Source organism: Juglans microcarpa x Juglans regia, chromosome 1D, assembly GCF_004785595.1.
Source record: "Juglans microcarpa x Juglans regia isolate MS1-56 chromosome 1D, Jm3101_v1.0, whole genome shotgun sequence".
NCBI classification, from domain to species: domain Eukaryota; kingdom Viridiplantae; phylum Streptophyta; class Magnoliopsida; order Fagales; family Juglandaceae; genus Juglans; species Juglans microcarpa x Juglans regia.
Genome location: NC_054594.1, coordinates 19723240 through 19743483, shown reverse-complemented (window position 1 = coordinate 19743483; position 20244 = coordinate 19723240). Strand labels below are relative to the sequence as shown.

The 20244-nt window shown below is 37.5% G+C and overlaps 1 protein-coding gene across 1 annotated transcript; it reads left to right on the top strand.

Moving 5' to 3' along the window:
* The first annotated feature begins 6307 nt into the window (after positions 1-6307).
* Positions 6308-8215, top strand: LOC121253390 (protein SHORT-ROOT-like). Its single transcript, XM_041153412.1, has one exon. It carries the CDS (start codon positions 6499-6501, stop codon positions 7816-7818), a length of 1320 nt encoding a protein of 439 aa, XP_041009346.1. The 5' UTR covers positions 6308-6498; the 3' UTR covers positions 7819-8215.
* The last annotated feature ends 12029 nt before the right edge of the window (positions 8216-20244 follow it).

Sequence of the window (20244 nt, the reverse complement as noted above, 5' to 3'; positions counted from 1 at the left end):
ATATGTGAACTACCTCATAAGTTAAAAATTATGACGTAGTCACCACGGTCAAGTGCGCCGTTGGATGATGCGGTAAATAGCGGGAATCCAACGGTGCATAGAGGAACCGTGAGGTCTAACTATATGTTATAAGAAATTAACAAGGCAATGAGTTTAAAGATATGATACATATTTATTGATCAATATAAAAAGATGGAAAATATGTTTTATTTTAAAGGTCAAAGTTGCACAAGAAAAGTTTTACATCAAGTACATGTCCATGTATTTGTTTCATAGTTTGCCTTTATATGCCTGTGTTATCTGTTGTATGTTGTGTTTATTTACTCAGATTTTTTCGAAATCTCACCGTAGTAGTTTCTAATACCATTCCTAACCTGGAATGGTAAAAGTTGTTACAGGATAGGAAGAGACCAACCATGGGAAAGCACAAGAGGTCAACACCCTGGATAGTCAAGGAGACCCCGAAGAGCCATGAGGAGCTCGTCGAAGCCATCCATTGTGGAAAAACTTGAAGCCGCCGACCAGTTTATCACATAAGTGTTGCAGCTCTTAGAAGAACTAAGGAGGATACTAAACAAGGACAAGGCAGAATAAGGATGGCCTTGTATGGTTTTGTTTGAGGGGGATCTCAGAACTTGTAGTAAAAAGAAAAAAGTGAAAAAGAGGATTTATGGTTTATGATGGAGATCTCTTTGTTTTGGGAGAATTCAAACAATATCTATTTTAGAAATATCTTGAACAAGTAAACTCTTTTGGGATGACTAGCTTATGGTACCATGCTATTTTCACAATTGATATAAATCTTATTTAGTTCTACATGAATTTTTTCGATGTGATTTAATGCACATTGTTAGATTATAATAGGTACATTGCATCCTAACTATCATGTGCGGGGTATGTAGCATTGAGTTACATGTTCTGACACTTTACTCACCGTCCAATCCCAAGTAGAGGTTAGGGGCGTCAAAATGGACAGTGCAATACATCTAATGGTGTGAATGTAGTCTTAAAGGATGCATACCCTGTGGCAAGAGGCCACTAAATCTTGTGTGAGGTTAACCCTGTGAGACGAAGGGGAATAAAGGGCGCACAATCCACTTAGGGGTAAAACCATACATGCAGGTTTCAAGATACTACGAACAGTGGACAATAATAAATGTGTAGGTTTTGGATAAGACAAAATAAAGATAAAAGAATGAGCCCATTGATAAATGCTAAATTATTTTATGTCTTCTTCATATATATATGGCTTATTTATTTTTAACATTGGGTTGATAATTGTTGCAATCCTTGGTAACACGTCATTTTGATTAAATTAAATACTAATATGTCCATGTCATTCAATAATTGCTCTTTGCAAACTGATCATAATAATCTGCTTATTTGTTCAAATTACTAGCACTGAATTCACTTACTGAGTTGTTGAGCTCACCTTTCCCTTCATTATTTTTTAGATGGAACTAGATAACAGGATGGCTATTGAGAATTTTACAAGCACAATAGTCACCATCATTGTAGATAACCATATACAGTTACTGGATGAAAGAATGAGAACTTACTCCTGGGCAACTACCCATTCTAAGATAATAATGAACGGTCAATGGCAAGAAGTGTGGGGAAACCCCTAGTTTTCCCTCCAATCACCCAATAGTGGAGTTATATCAGCCACCAGCCATCCTTACCATAGTAATCCCAGCCCTTCCACTAGAGATGTCTATCCAAATTCTCCCATGGAGGATCTATCCCTTGAAGAAGGGGATCTGTGTGGGGCTTATCCCTAGGAAGGGTAGAAATATTGTCACGGTTGTCTGAGATGGGAAATTTTGTTATGTAATACTGTTAAGTAGCAAAAAATTTTGTATCTCTTGTTAGTCACTCAAACACAATCCACTTTTTGATATATGGTTCATCCTCGAATTCTGTTGCGATGTTGTTAACATATTCACTTCCATTAGTCAGTTTTGTAAATGCTCGCTACCAAGCCAGCAGTATGGAATGTAAGTGTTTGCCACTTGGTGGGCAACGTAAGAAAATTATTGTCCGTCAGCTCGACAAAGCAGCATTAGGAAAAATATTGCTTGTATGTTAAGTGAGCATTACGAGATCCAATTGCTTGCCACACAACAAGCAACATGGTGAATGATGGTGCTCGCCATCTTGGCGAGTAATAAGGAGTATACGGTAGGCAGGCATTACCACAGGTAATGTGTCCACCTCAATACAAGCATTGCGAGGTTCAGTTGCTCCCCAAGAGGTAATAATATCTGCCATCTCGATGACCAACATAAGTGGTAGTGGTGCTTGCGATCTCAGTGAGCAACCTACTGGGATAAAGCTCGTACAGTATGCAAGTAGTACTACAACACAGTGCTCGCCATCAAACAAGCATCATGGGTACAATTATTGCCTCTCAATAAGTGAAGGCATAACTGAAGTAAAGTGCTCGTATCTCAGACGAGCACCTCGGGAATAAAATGGAAAGGGATTCAGATGAGACAAAAATGATAAATATTATTATGAATTTTATGAAAACATTATTGGAATATTATTAGTCTAACTATTTATTTATCTTATTGGTAAAAAAATAATTATGGGCCTTGACACCTTGCCACATATGTAAAATATGGCCTCTGTTATGAGTGCACTCACTTTGGAGACAAAGTAGTTTATGTTCTGCTTGGCTAACAGCAGATATGCACAACCCTGCCACAAGATAAATATGCCCTCTGTTTCTGTTTCCGATGTTGTTTCAGTTATCATTTTGCCTAAGGTCTATTTCTATATTATTACTGTAATGAAATGCTTCTAAAATATTATGGTTATTTTCTAAAATTTGTAGATTTACTTTTATGGGATCTTTTTATAGTTAAAGCTGCATTTTTCATAAAATATAAGATACCACATGATCTTTTTCTTAAAGGGCAAGGCTACTCTGCCCCCATGCTTTTTTTTTTCATATTTTTTAATATATTTAAATATTTTTAAAAAATAAAAAAAATACACCAATACATTTAAAATTACTTTCTTAATGATCACTAAGTAAAAAAAAAAAAAAAAATTATACAAGTGATCAAATGGAGCGGTTCAAATGGGGCGGCACACTATCTTTTTTTCTTTCTTAAAACAAAAAAAAAAATAATAATAATAATAATAAAATAAAATATTGCTCCCTCCGTGACTGTCCACGCGCGAAACGAGGGGTAAAGGTTAGGGGGAAGGGGACAAGTCCACTCAACTCCTTGGCGTGTGCTATGCGTTGGATGTAAGTAGTGAGAGCTCCCTGATCTATCCCCCCGGCCGCCTGCTCATGTACGTACGCAGAACATGAGTCTCATATTGGAGGACCCTCCTCTACAAGGCCCGAATTACACATGGTTGGATTTCATGGATGGATATACTTAATAACGTCATTGATTTAGCTTACATGAGTGCCCTATTAATCATGACCAGTTTCAACCATAATAATTTTTTTATGCAAATTAATAGGAAAAAGCTGGTTGTAGTATTGATCAAGTGCTGTAAAATTATACTACTACTCTCTAGACTTGCCCCCATGCATATACATATAATTAATAATGATATTTATAAGTCTCAAATGTACAAAGTTCGTGTATGCCTTTTATAAAAAAGTAGACCCTACCATAAAAAGTATGAAAAACTCAATTTTTCTTGGTGTTATCCACTTTTTTACAAAAGTCTTGCGCAAAGTTTGTTCATAATTTAGAACTTGTCATCCCTAACATTACGTGACTATACATACATACACTACAAGAAAAACGGACTTTTGTGGTCATTTAATTGCGGCGAAAATACTATTTGTGATCAAAACAGACTCATTTTAACTATAAATAGTCATTTCGCTGAAATTAATTGACCACAAATAAGCAATTTTCTTGTAGTGATATATATATATATATACATGCATGCATACATATATAAATACATAGAGACATACATATATATGTATGTATGATATGAACCCTATATATTTCGTATAAGTTGAAAAAATGTGGTGTACGCGACAAGGAAGGCTGCAAAATCATGGACCACCAATATGGAAGGAATCGCCCTTAAAAAAGCAGATCATCTTTTAGAAAGTCATATAAAGAAGGAAAATAATGAAGAATAAAGATGAATGCATGATGCCGAGGCGAAGCCATTTTCTCCAATGATTGAATGTTTTGAAATAGAGAGCTTCTCCACCATGCACGTACCTTGTCGTCTTGTTTAATCATTGAAGGGAATAACCTTCACTTGGATACCATTCAGTTTTTCTTTATTCACTCGCCTTCTAAAAAAAGCTTGTTTCTTTCTTCTTTTTTTACATGAATGGAAGATTTTATTATTATTATTATTATTATTATTACATATGTTCCTATAAATGTTAATTTTATATTTAGCCGCCGCAAGAATATGAAGGTTAAAAAAAAACTCCTGAACCGGGCCCAATTGTTTTGGTATTATTGAAGACTTTGAGGGGTTGGAGTGTTTGCTTTCTTGTGTTTCCATAAATAAGAGGATGACTTCATGAAAAATGTTTTCATTTTCTTGTTTAATGTTGGTCGATATATATATATAGGATTAGAAAAGTGCATGATACCTATATTAATATTCCATATAATATTATTGTTGAAACAACAAAATTACTTAGTCTATGATAGGAAATTATAAAATAAAGAAAATGAAAAAATGTTTTAGCAGATTCCACAAAAATAAACCCACAAACTGATATGGCCGCTTGAAGTGGTTCATTAGATTGAAAAGTTACTTCTATTCTACGTCAGTTTGTAGATTTATTTTTGTGGAATCTATTTGTGGTTGTAGCAATTCTCAAATAAAATTATACTCTTTTTCTCTCTCTCTCTCTCTCTCTCTCTCCCCCTTTATAGAGGAAAAAAAATTTCATAAGGTTAAAATAAAAATCTATATAGTTCAAATAAAAACACCTATCTCTCTTATTCTTCAAGAAAACTCAAATGGTTGAAATAGGGTTACAAATGTTTGTTTTTCTTAAATAACCGTTGTTATCGTCGCAAATAAGCCGACACATAAGATTATATATTATATAAAGAAAAAAAAAACAAACATGCTGAGTACTGGTGCTAACTAATAATATGTGATGTGACAATCAAGTTCAATACTTAATTGAAAATTAGCTAGTTATATAACTACGTACAGGGTCACCATAAGATGGCGGTGGAGCACACAATATAAAGCTACAACTCCGGCCTGTAGAAGAAATTCTATATATTTATTTTTGAAGTTTATTAGTAGGTAACATTCAGGGAGATGTCATGCATGACATTAATATTTTAATCCTATTATTATTATTTGGAGTCATTTCTTGTACTATATGCATGCTTATATATTAATGTCGTAATACATCGTCACGGCCGTCGTCCTCTCGCTATCTCATACATATATATAATTTAAGAGACAATGATAACAACATATACAAAGAAATATGTCATGTGTCTGTGTGAAGGCACAAGTTTTAAATGATATGATATAATTGCTGTAACAGTAATAGTAAAGTTGACAAAGTTGGCTTAGGTATAATCTGAAAGCACAGTACTAAATCCCAAGAATCTGTCAATTTCAAGTGCCACACAGCGTTTATCGTCATCTATTTGTTTGATTTAACTGGGAAAATATGTTGTTTGTTATTTCTTCTTTAGCTTGATCTAGTGCTATTTAAATAATGGAGATTCCTGCATGATGTATTATTTAATTAATGGGAATTAATGCTTTATTCCTTGCCAAACCAGTTCCTGCAACCTACACAAACTTATTATAATAACAATAATATATATTGACTAATAAGCAGCTTTTTGTCTTATAATCTGTATATATATGATTGAGAGCAGTAGTAGTACTGCTGCAGGCAACTCAATGCTACATGAATCATCTCATGATTGTTCTCTAATCTTAACCCACTTTGTAGATATTGCATGCTTGCTAGACCTCATCAAGTTGACCCTAAACATGACTACTAGTCTAGCTCTAATTCCTCAGACCGGCCTTTTTGCAAAGGATTAACCCATGAGGAAGACATTTTCTAGAATACAGTGGGATCAGGACTTAACCATATGACATATATATAGTTTATTTTCTATTTATCATGTAAAGATCAAATAGAACCATAACTACATGAGATCCTAATTAAGTCATGGTTGCAATCTTGGTGTTTTTCCAAGCATATATATATATATATATATATATAGTTTCTTCACTGATCTATAGGTTTGTGAAACCCGGAAAAACATGATATGCTTTTGTTCATAAGTGCATCCTGATTTAAATTATAAGCCTTTAAATGTTAATTAATGTGATACAAAGCCATTAAAAAACTGGAATATTGAAAATGACCTCAAATTTATAATATAATACATACGGCTTTCTACATCACAGAGTTGTACTTGGCCATTTCTAAACTTAAATGAAATTAAGCTTAGCAATTGTACTGCCATAGAGTCAAAGGGACTCCCCATCAAACTCATGGACATAACTCTTTTCACTACTCCAAAAGAAGCACCGCTCTTCAGCTACTCCAACCAGAAGATCAGCAATGTTCTGCAGGCAGCAATAGACATGCAAAGCAACAATCAGCCCCAGAATAGCCACACATCAACAAGCCGATCATCGGACTCCGGCGAGCTGCCTAGTGCATCAGGTAAATGGGCCTCAAGGCTCCTAAAGGAGTGTGCAAGAGCGATATCCGACAAGGATTCTGGCAAAATCCACCATCTTCTATGGATGTTGAACGAGCTTGCTTCACCTTATGGAGATTGTGATCAGAAATTAGCATCTTATTTCCTGCAAGCTCTATTTTGTAAGGCGATGGGGTCCGGCCAACGATGCTTCAAAACCTTGAATGCAGTGGCTGAAAAGAGCCACTCCTTCGATTCAGCTCGGAAATTGATACTAAAGTTCCAGGAGGTAAGCCCATGGATGACTTTTGGTCATGTAGCTTCAAACGGTGCTATTTTGGAGGCATTAGAGGGGGATACCAAGCTTCACATAATTGATATAAGCAACACCCTTTGCACCCAATGGCCTACTTTGCTAGAAGCTTTGGCAACAAGAAATGATGAAACCCCGCATCTAAAGCTCACTGTTGTTGTAACGGCTAGCACAGTGAGGTCAGTCATGAAGGAAATAGGCCAGAGAATGGAGAAGTTTGCAAGATTAATGGGAGTACCCTTTGAGTTTAATGTAATAAGTGGATTGAACAATTTGGGAGAGCTCACAAAAGAGGGACTAGGTGTTCAAGAGGATGAGGCTATTGCTGTGAATTGCATAGGGGCCCTAAGAAGAGTGGAGGTGGAGGAGAGGGGAGCTGTGATTCGGATGTTCCAATCACTTAAGCCTCGAGTTGTAACCATTGTTGAGGAAGAAGCTGACCTTTCAAGCTCAAGGGATGACTTTGTGAAGTGCTTTGAAGAGTGCCTGAGGTTCTATACATTGTACTTTGAGATGCTAGAGGAGAGCTTTGTCCCAACTAGTAATGACAGATTGATGTTGGAGAGGGAGTGCTCAAGGAGCATAGTTAGGGTTTTGGCTTGTGATGATGAAAATAGCACTGAAGGAGAGTGTGAGAAAAGGGAGAGAGGAAGCCAATGGTCTGAGAGACTAAAGGAGGCATTTTCACCAGTTGGGTTTAGTGATGATTGTGTGGATGATGTTAAGGCATTGCTGAAGAGGTACAGAGCTGGATGGGCACTTGTGCTACGGGCACAAGGAGATCATCATGAATCAGGAATCTACTTGACATGGAAGGAGGAACCTGTGGTTTGGGCATCTGCATGGAAACCCTGATTGATGTTATAAATATCGGTGATCAGAGAGCTAGGGCAGCCATTGCTAGCTAGCTATAGCTAGCTAGCAGCTAGCTCTAGAGTCCAGTCAAAGTACTTTAGCTCATGGCATCGATCCATATCATGGAGTTTGAAGCCCTCGATCGATGATCATGAACATATAATTATTGTAAGGGGATCCTGGTCTGGCAGCCTTTCTCTTTTTCCTGGCTACCTTATATCTTGATCGATGATCTCATTCATGCATATTTGTATTTTTACATTATGTCCAAGTTTTCTTCTGCTTTATGCTTTGGAGTATGTGTTGCTTCTTTTTCTCTTTATTTCATTGCTCTTGTTTGAAGGTGTTTGCACTTGTGCCTCGCTTTTATAAATTCCATGGCATCGTGTTTCGCGTTTGGATTTCTTTCTCATTTCTTTCCCTTGATCTTTATCTGTTGCTTGATTAATTCCGTAAAACAACCGCGTGCTAGCTTATTATACGTACAAACATATAACATTCGTACATACGTACATATATATATATATATATATAATATATGATATATATATGTGTGTGTGTTCGCGCGCGCATATTTGAAGTTGAACTAGCTTTTGCTCAGGCCAAAATGGCATAGCTAGGGTTGAGACTTGGTTTCGTAATTACAAGTATTGCCAAGGATTTGAATTTTAGTAACGTTTATGGGCGGAGAGAGCAATAGCATATTAATGTCGCTCTTGTAGATTACTTATGTAGTTTGGATGGATGGATTTGGGAGGCAATTTTGGATTTGGGTCTTTAATCCAAATCCCTTGTTTGGATCGTATATCTCAAATCTTGAATTTAAAATCATGATTGATTTGAAATCCAAATCCAAATTATTCAAATCTAAATTTAATATTTTTATCCAAACGCATCCTAATAATAAGTAATGAATTGATCTTATTAATCGATCATTCTCTAATGCATGCCTAGTTAGATCATAATTATATACAACGTACGTTAAAAATAAATACATATCATCAACACACAAAAAAAAAAAAAATCAATTCAAGTGGATGACTATTTTCAAAGCTAAACAAGTAGATAGGAGGGGAGGTGCTTATTAACGATGTTTCTTCAATATTCTTCTGTATTTTTTTTTAAATTATTCTCGTCAGTCATTATATATTATTCATACTCTATAAAAAATATCTATTTATTCTATAAAAAACACTCTTACATACTTATATAAAAAAAATTATAGATATAAAATATAAGATTGAATAATGACTTATGCATAATAAAAAAAAATATTAATAATTGTACGCAGACCCATTTTTATAATTTTGACGATTTTTTTTTTTTCCTCCTTTTGAGGAGAAGATCGATCAAGAGGAAAACGACAACTCTCCCTATGAATATTCATGAAATCTAGAGATTATAACCACAAAAACAAGAAGGGATTGGCCAGAAAAGTTTCCGTAGATGATCAGTGTGGCGTACGTGGCCGCGCGCGTGGGTGTGGAAGTATACAGGAAAAAAAAAAAATGGACATAAATTAATTAAGATGAAGCTGGTCCCAGGAGAGACGACCATGGTGGCAAGCAGCAGTAGCCCAACTAGCAGTACTGAATCCCATACTACGAGTGATCTGAACAGCATATAATTTGCCTTTAATTACCAGACTGATCATGTTCCGACTTTTGGCCAACATTGAGTAGTGGAAATCCACTTTTTTTTGTACCACTTTCAGACATGACTGCATGCAGCTGGCCTTAGTGGTAATGTGACATGTCAGTTCGCCATCGATCGGCCCTTGATCTCATGATCATGTTTTTATATATGCTACCATGCATGCAGCTTGTAATTTATCATGACATCCTCTTTCGATCATGAATTACAAATGGGAATTCTTCTTTTTTTAATTATTATTATTATTATATATATATATATATATATATGCATCATGTGCATATAAATGAATTACAAATTCATTGGGTTCCTTATTACTTAAACCTTTTTATTGTTAGGGATAAATACTATTTTACCAAAAACATACAAGTACTATTTTACCAAAAATCGATATTCTTCTTGAGTAATGCTACATAAAGTCATAGAGTGTATAACTATTATGCAGTAGCTTTAAAAAAAAAGTGGAGTTCATTATTAAAAACTTAATTTTTTTATGTAATTTTTGTATTTATTTATTTTTTTCAAAATGATTGCACGGCGCTTGCACACTCACGATTACAACTATCATTTCTCTTTCTTCTTCAATCACGTACTTGTATGGAGAGTCCAACGTAGTACGTACCAAGATCTCCAAATGGAAAGGTGTTGCTAATTTTACATAATTAATATCGATTCATAAATAAATTTATCTATAATATATAAAAGTAATGTTAAATGCAATCTCATAATGTGCAAGAATATATGCAATATTATGAGTTTGTAATTTATCCATAATCTTTATTTTTCCTTTTTAGACTTCTTTAAGCGCCTTGTTTTTATGGCACCCATTCTGTGTATAAATATATATAGGACATGCATGTAAATTCCATTCAAATTTTTTAAAAAGAAAAAATGAGAGGGTGAAGGTGAGATCATCTAATTCCCATATCATATATATAACGCACGCATGCATGCATGCATTCTGTCTAATCTAATCACTACGGGTGATACATACATACTGAAGATCAAGAGAGAGGAAAGTACCAGTAGAGAAAAGAGATGTGAAAATAAAGCCTCCCGCTCCCGGCTACCGTCACCATTTATTTTGTTTTTTATTTTTTGTTTTTTACTCTATGATTAAAGAATTATTCTTTAATAATGTTGTAAATTTTTTAAAATATATATATATTTAAAAGTGTTAAAAAATACATGTAAAAAAAGTAAAAAAAAAAACACATCAAAATAACTAGCAAGAATCAAGAAAATAATACTCTCACTATTGATTCTTACAGCTTGGTATTACTGCTGAAATTTTTTATTTTTTTTTTTATTTTTTTTATATTTAATAATTAAGAAAGTATTTTTTAATAATATTGTGATTTTTTTAAAAAAATATATTTAAAAGTATAAAAAAATACATGTAAATAAAGACAACAAAAGAAAAAAAAAGAACAATTATACCAACGGTAGTTGGGAGCGGTGAACGAAGCACGATCCTTATTATAATATGCAAGTGTATATGTGTATATATAGAATCATGTAGATCATCATGTCCTAAGACTAAAAAAACATGTAAGAAAGAATACTTGGGCCATGAGCATTGATGCTTAAATGCAATCCAATACCAGTGCCACTCCTTCGTCTGGTTAGCCGAGACCAAGTCATGCATCGAGCCCATGAATACTGAATCGCTTAATCTTCCGCTTAATATATGACATATCAACCTGGGTTATAAGAAGAGTCGACCAACAACAAAAGCTCTTTATAGATGGCTTCGAGTGTGCTTCATATTATTATTATTATTATTATTATTATTATTATTATTTAAGAAAGAGATGAGAGTCACCTGGCCATGAGTGACCCCCTCTCAATTTTATTAAAAATTTTCACTTATGGCAGAGGAAAAATGTGGTAACAAGCAGGACACATGAGACTTACAGATATTCAATAAAACCATCTTAGGCATCAAAAACCAGATGAATAAAACCAACCTAGACAATAAATCTAAATCAATAATAAAAGAAAAACCAAATCTAAACATGCCTATTTTAAAAATCAAAATAACAGTTAAGACATGAAATTAGGACAATCCAGTCTATCAAGGCGAAGTATTCCTCTCACAAGTCGAGGCAAGTGTTGTTGCCCTTCATAAAAAGAGTTCCTACCCAATTCACCTTGCCGCACTAAAAAATCCGACACTTAATCACCTTCTTGAAACTGATGCACTATCAAATAATTTAACCCCGGCAAAAGCATTACGTAACTCTTCCCAATAGTCCGATAAATACCATAAATTGTATTTTCCTCCACGAAGCTAGTCCACAACAGCCTTAGAATCGCTTTCAATAATTATATTAGAAAGATGTAATCTTTTACACAAAGCAATTCCATTGGTAACAGCCCTTAATTGAGCTTCAATATTAGTACCAAGACCAAAATGAGCTGAGAAAGCTCCCTGCACCATACTGAATTCATCTTTTATTACTCCCCTCCTCCTGAATTTCCCAGATTTCCACTGCAACTTCCATCACAATTTAACTTAAACCAACCAAAAAGGGGTTTCTTCCAGATTACCATAGAATGCCGATGATGCCTCTGTTATGGAATTGCAACCTGTAGCTCCTCCATAAGTTTCAAGTCCTACATAGAAACTGGGCTAGAGAAAGTAAGCTCCCCAGGAAAAAAATGAAGCCAAAACTTCACAGACCACCATAGCCGAGTAGCACTCTCCTACATCCCTTCCATTCTAGCTTTGCATCTTCTCAACCAAAGTTGTCAAGTTATTAAACGTAGCAATAGCCCAGTCAAAGTACCCTGAATTGATGATTTTCTAGCACAATGGAACCATACCATAACCCTGGCTCTCCACGTCATCTGCCTCATGCACGGAACGCCCAAAGTGTTGCTAGCAACCTCCCAGATCTTCGTAGCAAACTCTCCTGAGCAAAGAATATGATCAATCGTCTCAAAGGACTTACGATTACAACAATCACATGCTGATGTTAAAGCAACGCCTTGAGTCTTCACCCTCTCTTCTACTGCAAGGCACTGAAAATAGGCTTTCCAGACACAAATAGACATATGTTTAGGCATTAATCTATGCCAAATCCACTCTTTCCATAACATATGGTCCCCCATTTTACGAATCACGTCCCATGCTGTTGTTGTTGAAAAATTACCATCCTTGGAACGCTTCCACACAAAAAGATCAGGCCCTGATTTACCCGTACGAGTAGTATGTATAATCTCCCTAGTAGCCTCCTCCCCAACTAATTCCATCAATCGTCCCACGTCCCAAGAATTATCTATCCAACATTCATTGATCCGAAGTTTTGAGTTTGCAATCTCCTCCACCCTCACTGAAAGTGGCCCCGACCTAAGCCACATATCATACCAAAAAGTGGCATTCCCTTCTCTCACTAAGACTTTGACATTATCAGAAACCTAAAAGAGAATAGAGAGAATTGATTTCCATAGCCTAGATCCTCTGTTCCTCTCAGCAACTAAAGAAACATGGCCATGCTTAAAGTATTTTGCCTTGAAAAAATCAATCCATAGGGAGTCCGTGGACATTAGTCTAAAAGAAAACTTCATATGGAGCGCACATTGAACCTCCTTGAAGTCTCTCAAACCCAGACCCCCCTCCTCCATAGGCATACACAATTTCGATCATGATTTCCAATGCATTTTTAGAACTCCATTAGCCGTCCCCTAGAAGAAATTTGATAGAACAGAATTAATGCGAGCAATTGAGGCCAGTGGAAATTTATCACTGACAGCAGGTGAATAGGCATGCTCAATAAAACGTGTCTCAACAGGATCAACCTTCCTCCTTGAGAGAGTAGCTTGAATTTCCATCCTACTACCTTTTTCTGGACTTTGTGCACCAAAGGTTTAATAATTCTAGTCGTTAGTTGCACCGACACCAGCGGAGCACCCAAATAAATAGCGGGAAAAAAACCTTCCGTAAAGCCCGTTAACCTCAAAAGTGCACATACCCGAGTTGAAGAAATATACTTGGACGGATAAAGGGCCGATTTTTCTTTATTAATCAATTGCCCCGACCACCCTTCATAGATTCCAAGAATCTCAACAAGTCTCCTGATAGAATGCTTCCCACCATTCACATAAATTAAAATATCATCCACGTACAACAAATAAGAAATCAAAGAAGCTTCAGGCGGATGATAAAAACTACCAATCCTGCCTTTTTCAAAATCCTTTTTTAGAAGTCGCGTCAATACTTTTTCCATCACAATAAATAAATATGGAGAGATGGGGTCTCCCTGCTGTAAACCACGAGTTGGTTGGAAAAAGCATTTAAAGGTCCCATTCATCATCACTGAAAATCATGGTGACTGCATACATTCCCTTACTATACTGCAAAAATTAGGAGAGAACCCGATGGCTTTAAACACCGTCAATAAAAAACCCCAATCTACTCGATCATACACCTTAGCCATATCAATTTTCAGCAGCACATTACCACCCAAAATTTTCTTATTCAATGAATGAACCATTTCCTGAACAAGCGTAATATTTTCTAAAATACTTCTACCTGGCACAAAAACACCTTGTTTTGGAGACACCAGTAAATGAATAACCCGAGTCAATCTTTTTACTAGAATTTTTGAAAAAATCTTATAAGCCACCGAACATAAACTAATGGGACGGAATTTATCAAAACTCGAAAGATTTTGCACTTTCGAGATAAGAACAATAAATGATGAGGAAAATAACCTGGGCAATGGCACACCACGAAAAGATTCTTGCGCCGCCTCTTTCATATCATGTTTAACGACATCCCAACAAGCAATATAGAAAGCCGACCCAAACCCATCAGGGCCTGGACTACTTTGTTTAGGAATGGAAAAAAGTGCATCTTTAACTTCCTCCTCAGATGGTGCCATACACAACATCTTGTTATCAACTTGCGAAAGAACTGGATTAATCACCAGAGGATAAATCAGCTTGCACCACCCCCGTGTCCCCTATGAGAAACTCATGAAAATATGAAGCGGCACCATTATAAATAGCCTCGGTATTCTCCAACACCCGTCCATCCGAAAGCACCATATGAGAAATAAAACCTTGTTTGCACCGATGGTTTATCACTGAGTGGTAAAAACTGGTATTCTGGTCCCCTTCCAGTAGCTAAGTTTTCTTCGCAATCTGACTAAGGCGTGTTGCCTCTCGGTGCTCCTAGTGCTGCAATTCAATTTTAGTAATCAACAACTCAGCTTCGACCTCCTGTGAGTACCCAAGCTGCAATTGGTTTTCAAGATTGTCCAGTCTTGCTTCCAGGTCCATTAAAATAACATCCACCCATCCAAACACATTTATGCTCCAAGCACGAAGAGCCATCTTGGTGCGTTTTAGGCGGAACGCCAACTTCAACATACCCGAAACCAACTCAGGCATTTTCCACACCTCTTTCACATAAGCCATGAAACTTTCAAGTGTACACCACATATTTTGAAAACAGAAAGGTGATGAACCATAAGACGTGTGAGGCCTATCAAAACTTACCACTATCGGGCAATGATCTGAAGTGTGTCTCCTTAAATACACCAGTTGTGCAAACAAAAATTGAGAGGAGAAAGCATTATTAATAACCACTCTATCCAACTTGGCCCAACTTCTAGAACTTCCTTCATGCCCATTACACCAGGACATGTGATTCTCTCCGCTAGATAGATAAAAAAGACCACAATGATCTAAACAATCATTGAATTCCACCATAGACGCCAATGGTCGAGGATTGCCACCTATGCGTTTCGAATCATACCAAATAATATTAAAATCCCCCACAACTGCCCATGAATGATTCGCCACCTACACCTCTTCTAGATCACGCCATAGAACTCTTCTTTCAATTTGATTACATTTAGCATAAACAAAATAAATGAGAATTCTTTTATTATCCATCTCAAACCAACCAGTAATCATTTGTGCCGAGCAACATACAACCTCAAAAGCATTAGGGATCCTCCAAAAAATTCAGAGCTTTCCCCCTCTACCTCATTAGAGAAAAAGTGTGGAAAGTTAAGAAAATGACCCAGTCTTGCCATACATGCAGTCTCCACAAAAAGCTCCGATATCGCAAACAAAGAAGCATTATGCTGTGAAACTATTTTCCTCAATATTTTACATGACCTTCCTAACCCCCTCACATTCCAAAAAAATATATTATCAATCATAAGATAGTTTTTTAGGACGAGTATGGACTCGTAGAGACTTTCTGACTACCTTGTATGAATTCTCTTTCAACTTCTCTGAACTAGTCGTTGGCTCCACCTTCGAAGCATAGCCTTTAATTTTCCCCAATATTAACTAATATTCCCCTTCCTCCTTGTTCGAGACAGAACCCGTCCTAGCGTCAACTTTCTGTATCTCCTCAGCCTGAGGCAATTCATCCACAGCCACTGCACTAGAATTAGGCACATGTGGCATTGAAAAGGACGTCGTGGCCTCCCTCTAAGGCCTCAATATTTTACTAGTTAGGCCAGGATCAAGACCACACCAAACCTCCTCACAATCCTCCTCACTACATTGAGAAACATTATCGTCTTTGTCATTCCTCTCATCACCATTTCCATTTGATTTTATTAAATCATCATTTATTCCTCCATCCATATCCTTTCATTCTACATCAGAACACGTCACAGCCTCCCCCGCAACTATATTACTGGGATTTTTCTGATCCAAAATTGCCTGTTTGGTATTCAGTTCAATCCTACCCCGTTGCACTTTTGGTTGCCACCTCTATTTTTCTTTTTGCTTTACTTCCTCTTTACGTCTCTCACAGCATTATGCTGTGAAACTATTTTCCTCAATATTTTACGTGACCTTCCTAACCTCCCCACATTCCAAAAAAATATATTATTAATCATAAGATAGTTTTTTAGGACGAGTATGGACTCGTAGAGACTTTCTGACTACCTTGTATGAATTCTCTTTCAACTTCTTTGAACTAGTCGTTGGCTCCACCTTCGAAGCATAGCCTTTATTTTTCCTCAATATTAACTAATATTCCCCTTCCTCCTTGTTCGAGACAGAACCAGTCCTAGCGTCAACTCTCTGTATCTCCTCAGCCTGAGGCAATTCATCCACAGCCACTGCACTAGAATTAGGCACATGTGGCATTGAAAAGGACGTCGTGGCCTCCCTCTAAGGCCTCAATATTTTACTAGTTGGGCCAAGATCAAGACCACACCAAACCTCCTCACAATCCTCCTCACTACATTGAGAAACATTATCGTCTTTGTCATTCCTCTCATCACCATTTCCATTTGATTTTATTAAATCATCATTTGTTCCTCCATCCATATCCTTTCATTCTACATCAGAACATGTCATAGCCTCCTCCGCAACTATATTACTGGGATTTTTCTGATCCAAAACTGCCTGTTTGGTATTCAGTTCAATCCTACCCTGTTGCACTTTTGGTTGCCACCTCTATTTTTCTTTTTGCTTTACTTCCTCTTTACGCCTCTCACCAACCCTACTCACCACGGAAGTATGTCCTTGACGGAAGCATTTTTGGCAGTAGAAACCTTCTTTCTCATACCTTGCCTCTTGCCGAATACACTTAGTGGAAGACAGAACAATAGGGAAACCTTGCACCAGTTCCAACGATAAATCCACTTCAACACATATTTTTGCTCTCGATGCTCTTGTACGATTGAGAGTAGCATTATCTGTTCCAAGATAAAGTCCAAACTGAGTGGCTAAAATTTGTAAACAATCCCTTCTATAAAGATGCATTGGTAACCCTAGTAGATAAATCCATTGTGGAGCCAATGGAGATTCCTTGGATAGATCAAAATCTTTTGTCCACTTGAAAAGCCTAAAAACGTAGCCCTCCATCGTTCGGCCTTCACGTGCCCAGCCATGCACAAAATCACGTTCATTTTTCATATGAATAAGCACATGATATTCATCCATGATGCTAATTATGGGAATCTCCAGCAACCCCCATGTCTTCACCACCGCCAATCGGATATTATCGATTGATGGCCTTGCACGAATAAACTTCATGACCAGCGCAAACCTAAAGTCCTCTGTCGCCTTCACCATTTCAGTCTCTAAGAAAATGAATCCCAATTCACCATTGATGTCCACTAGAAAACGCATTGGAATTTTGAATCCAGAGCATTCTATCGACTTAGTCATTGCCTGAGCATACGAAGAACCACCAGTAACAGTTGGCCCAGCCGACAGGGTCGCCGTCGGAGGGCCAAAGGGAGCCAACATGGCTAACCCTAGGAGCAAAAACAAAACAAAAGTCCAAAACAGGAAACTCTGAAAGAACCGGATTGCTAAAAAAAGACTTTCCAAAAATCGCCTCAGAATCGCCAGACCCCTAGTGGCTGTCAATTTCTTGCATCCCAATGTAACGTTACGCTTAGACCTTTTTGGTTTCATATTATTGATAATCATATATATTGAAAGATCAACATGAGAGCTGAGTTTTGGCCAAACTCCAAGCCCCTTAGAAAATTAGAAATCCATATATAATTTAAATGGTATTTTCGACTTCATCTTCTCAGTTCCATTTTTGTTGCACAACGACATTATGGGCATGTCTATGTATCTGTATATCCATCTACTTATTGGTGTGCATGTGTTTCTTTCTTATGGTGAAAATTGGTTTTTAAGCCTTTGTATCTCCGTTGTAGTCTAGCTAGTTCCAGGTTAGGATACACTGCTCTCACCCAAGAGACTCGGTCCCAGAACCAAAATATAAATATATATAAGAAATTATATTTGCAGTCGTAAAGCACGCAAACGCCACGCAATTTTTTTTTAAAAAGTGAGTAAATATGATACCCACATGAAAAAAAAAACTAATTTTTTAATATGATCAAACTTTTTTTCAAAGCACCAATTAATGTTAGGGACCTCGGTCAAGTCCCTAAACACTATGTTCTCCTCGCCAAAGGTGGCCTTGTGATGACCGAATCCTTGTTCTTCTCTTGCTTGGTTCTCGAGCAATTGTGGTCAAGATGACTACTTGGGTACGGTGAGGTTAGGTGTTTAGGCTAAGATGGGTGTATGGAGTAGTGGTAAGGGTCAAGGAGTTGTGTGGGGTTCAATGAATGTAGTCGCACGGCACTAGAGTGAACTAGGGTTGGCGCCACTTGGAAGATGGAATTTAGGGTTTGGAAGTTGGGTGATGGACGACTAGGGTTTAGGTTAAGTGTATGGAAGATTGGAAAGTATGTGGTCGGCTAGGGTTGGCCGACAAGGCTAGGGAGAGATTTTAGGAAGTTGTTCCTAAAATCTAGGGATTCAATTTGGAAAGGGTTGGCCGAGTATGGAGAAGTGTTTACGTCAACTAGGGTTCCTAAATTATAGGAACCTAGTTTGGTAAGTGGAGTGTTCGGCTAAGGCAATTCAAATTAGGCAAGAGGTTGCCGAAATTTGAATTCAAATTCTAAGGGAAGTAGGGTTCGGCTAGGGCAACAAAGATGAAGCAAACAACTTCCTAAAATGGTCTTCGGCTAGTCCATGGTCATGCGGCGCAAGGCCTTGCGCCACACTGCCAGTCCACTCAACGCGCGGACGCGTGCACCTGCCTAGCCATGCAGCACCCCAGCAAGGTTAGTGGCATGCCTCACGGCATGGCAACCAGAGCACGGCTCCAGCCCGTGCCGTGCAGAGCAGGCCAGTGGCATGCCCACCAGGCATGCCATCCAGCACATGGCTCTAGCCCATGCCCTGCAGACTCAGCACCTAGGCCACCAACCTAGGCCATGCCGTGCACCACCTTGGCTCACCATCAGCAAGCCATGCTGCACCACATAACCATGGACCAGCCGAAGACTACCATGCTACAACCTAGCCATCATGGGCCATGCATGCCACGGCTAGCCTTGGTCCATTACCACTATTTTTTTATTCCTTTTATTTAATTAATTTGATTTAATTATTTATTTTCAAGGGACCTATTGGGAGTTTCCACTTTGTATTGCTTATAAATAGGACATCTTTCATTTGCTTTAGAATCTTTTGGCAAAACTCCTAGAGGGAAGACTATTGTTTGAGAGATCACAAAATGGTGCCATTGCACTTGGACTTTTTGGGTGAAATCCGTGAATCTCAAAGAGAGAATCACACTTTGCAATTCTTTGAATAAGTGTGATTTATTTATCTTGTTATTTGTAACTTGGTACAATTCGTAAATCCAAGTTGTTCGTATCAATATATGAGGTTTATTCATTACTTGTGCAATTCGGAATCAAGTCTTGAATTATTATTGTTTATGTTTAAATTCATTCAAGTTCATAAGTATTTGCTTGTGTTCTTGAGTGTTCTTCATTTTATTCTTGGTGTTCTTCGTAAGTTGCTCTTCCAATCCAATTCTTGCATCAAAGTCGACCAACCCTTGTGTTAGTCAACTTTACATAAATTGTTTGCTTCATCTTTGTTGCCCTAGCCGAACGCTACTTCCCTTGGAATTTGAATTCAAATTTCGGCAACCTCTTGCCTAATTTGAATTGCCTTAGCCGAACACTCCACTTACCAAACTAGGTTCCTCTAATTTAGGAACCATAGTTGACCCAAACACTTCTCCATACTCAGCCAACCCTCTCCAAATTGAATCCCTAGATTTTAGGAACAACTTCCTAAAATCTCTCCCTAGCCTTGTCGGCCAACCCTAGCCGACCACATACTTTCCCATCTTCCATACACTTAACCTAAACCCTAGTCGTCCATCACCCAACTTCCAAACCCTAAATTCCATCTTCCAAGTGGCGCCAACCCTAGTTCACTCTAGTGCCGTGCGGC

Excerpts from the sequence above, each read along its gene's own strand:
- LOC121253390 (XM_041153412.1), top strand. The coding sequence starts at position 6,499 with ATGGACATAACTCTTTTCACTACTCCAAAAGAAGCACCGCTCTTCAGC.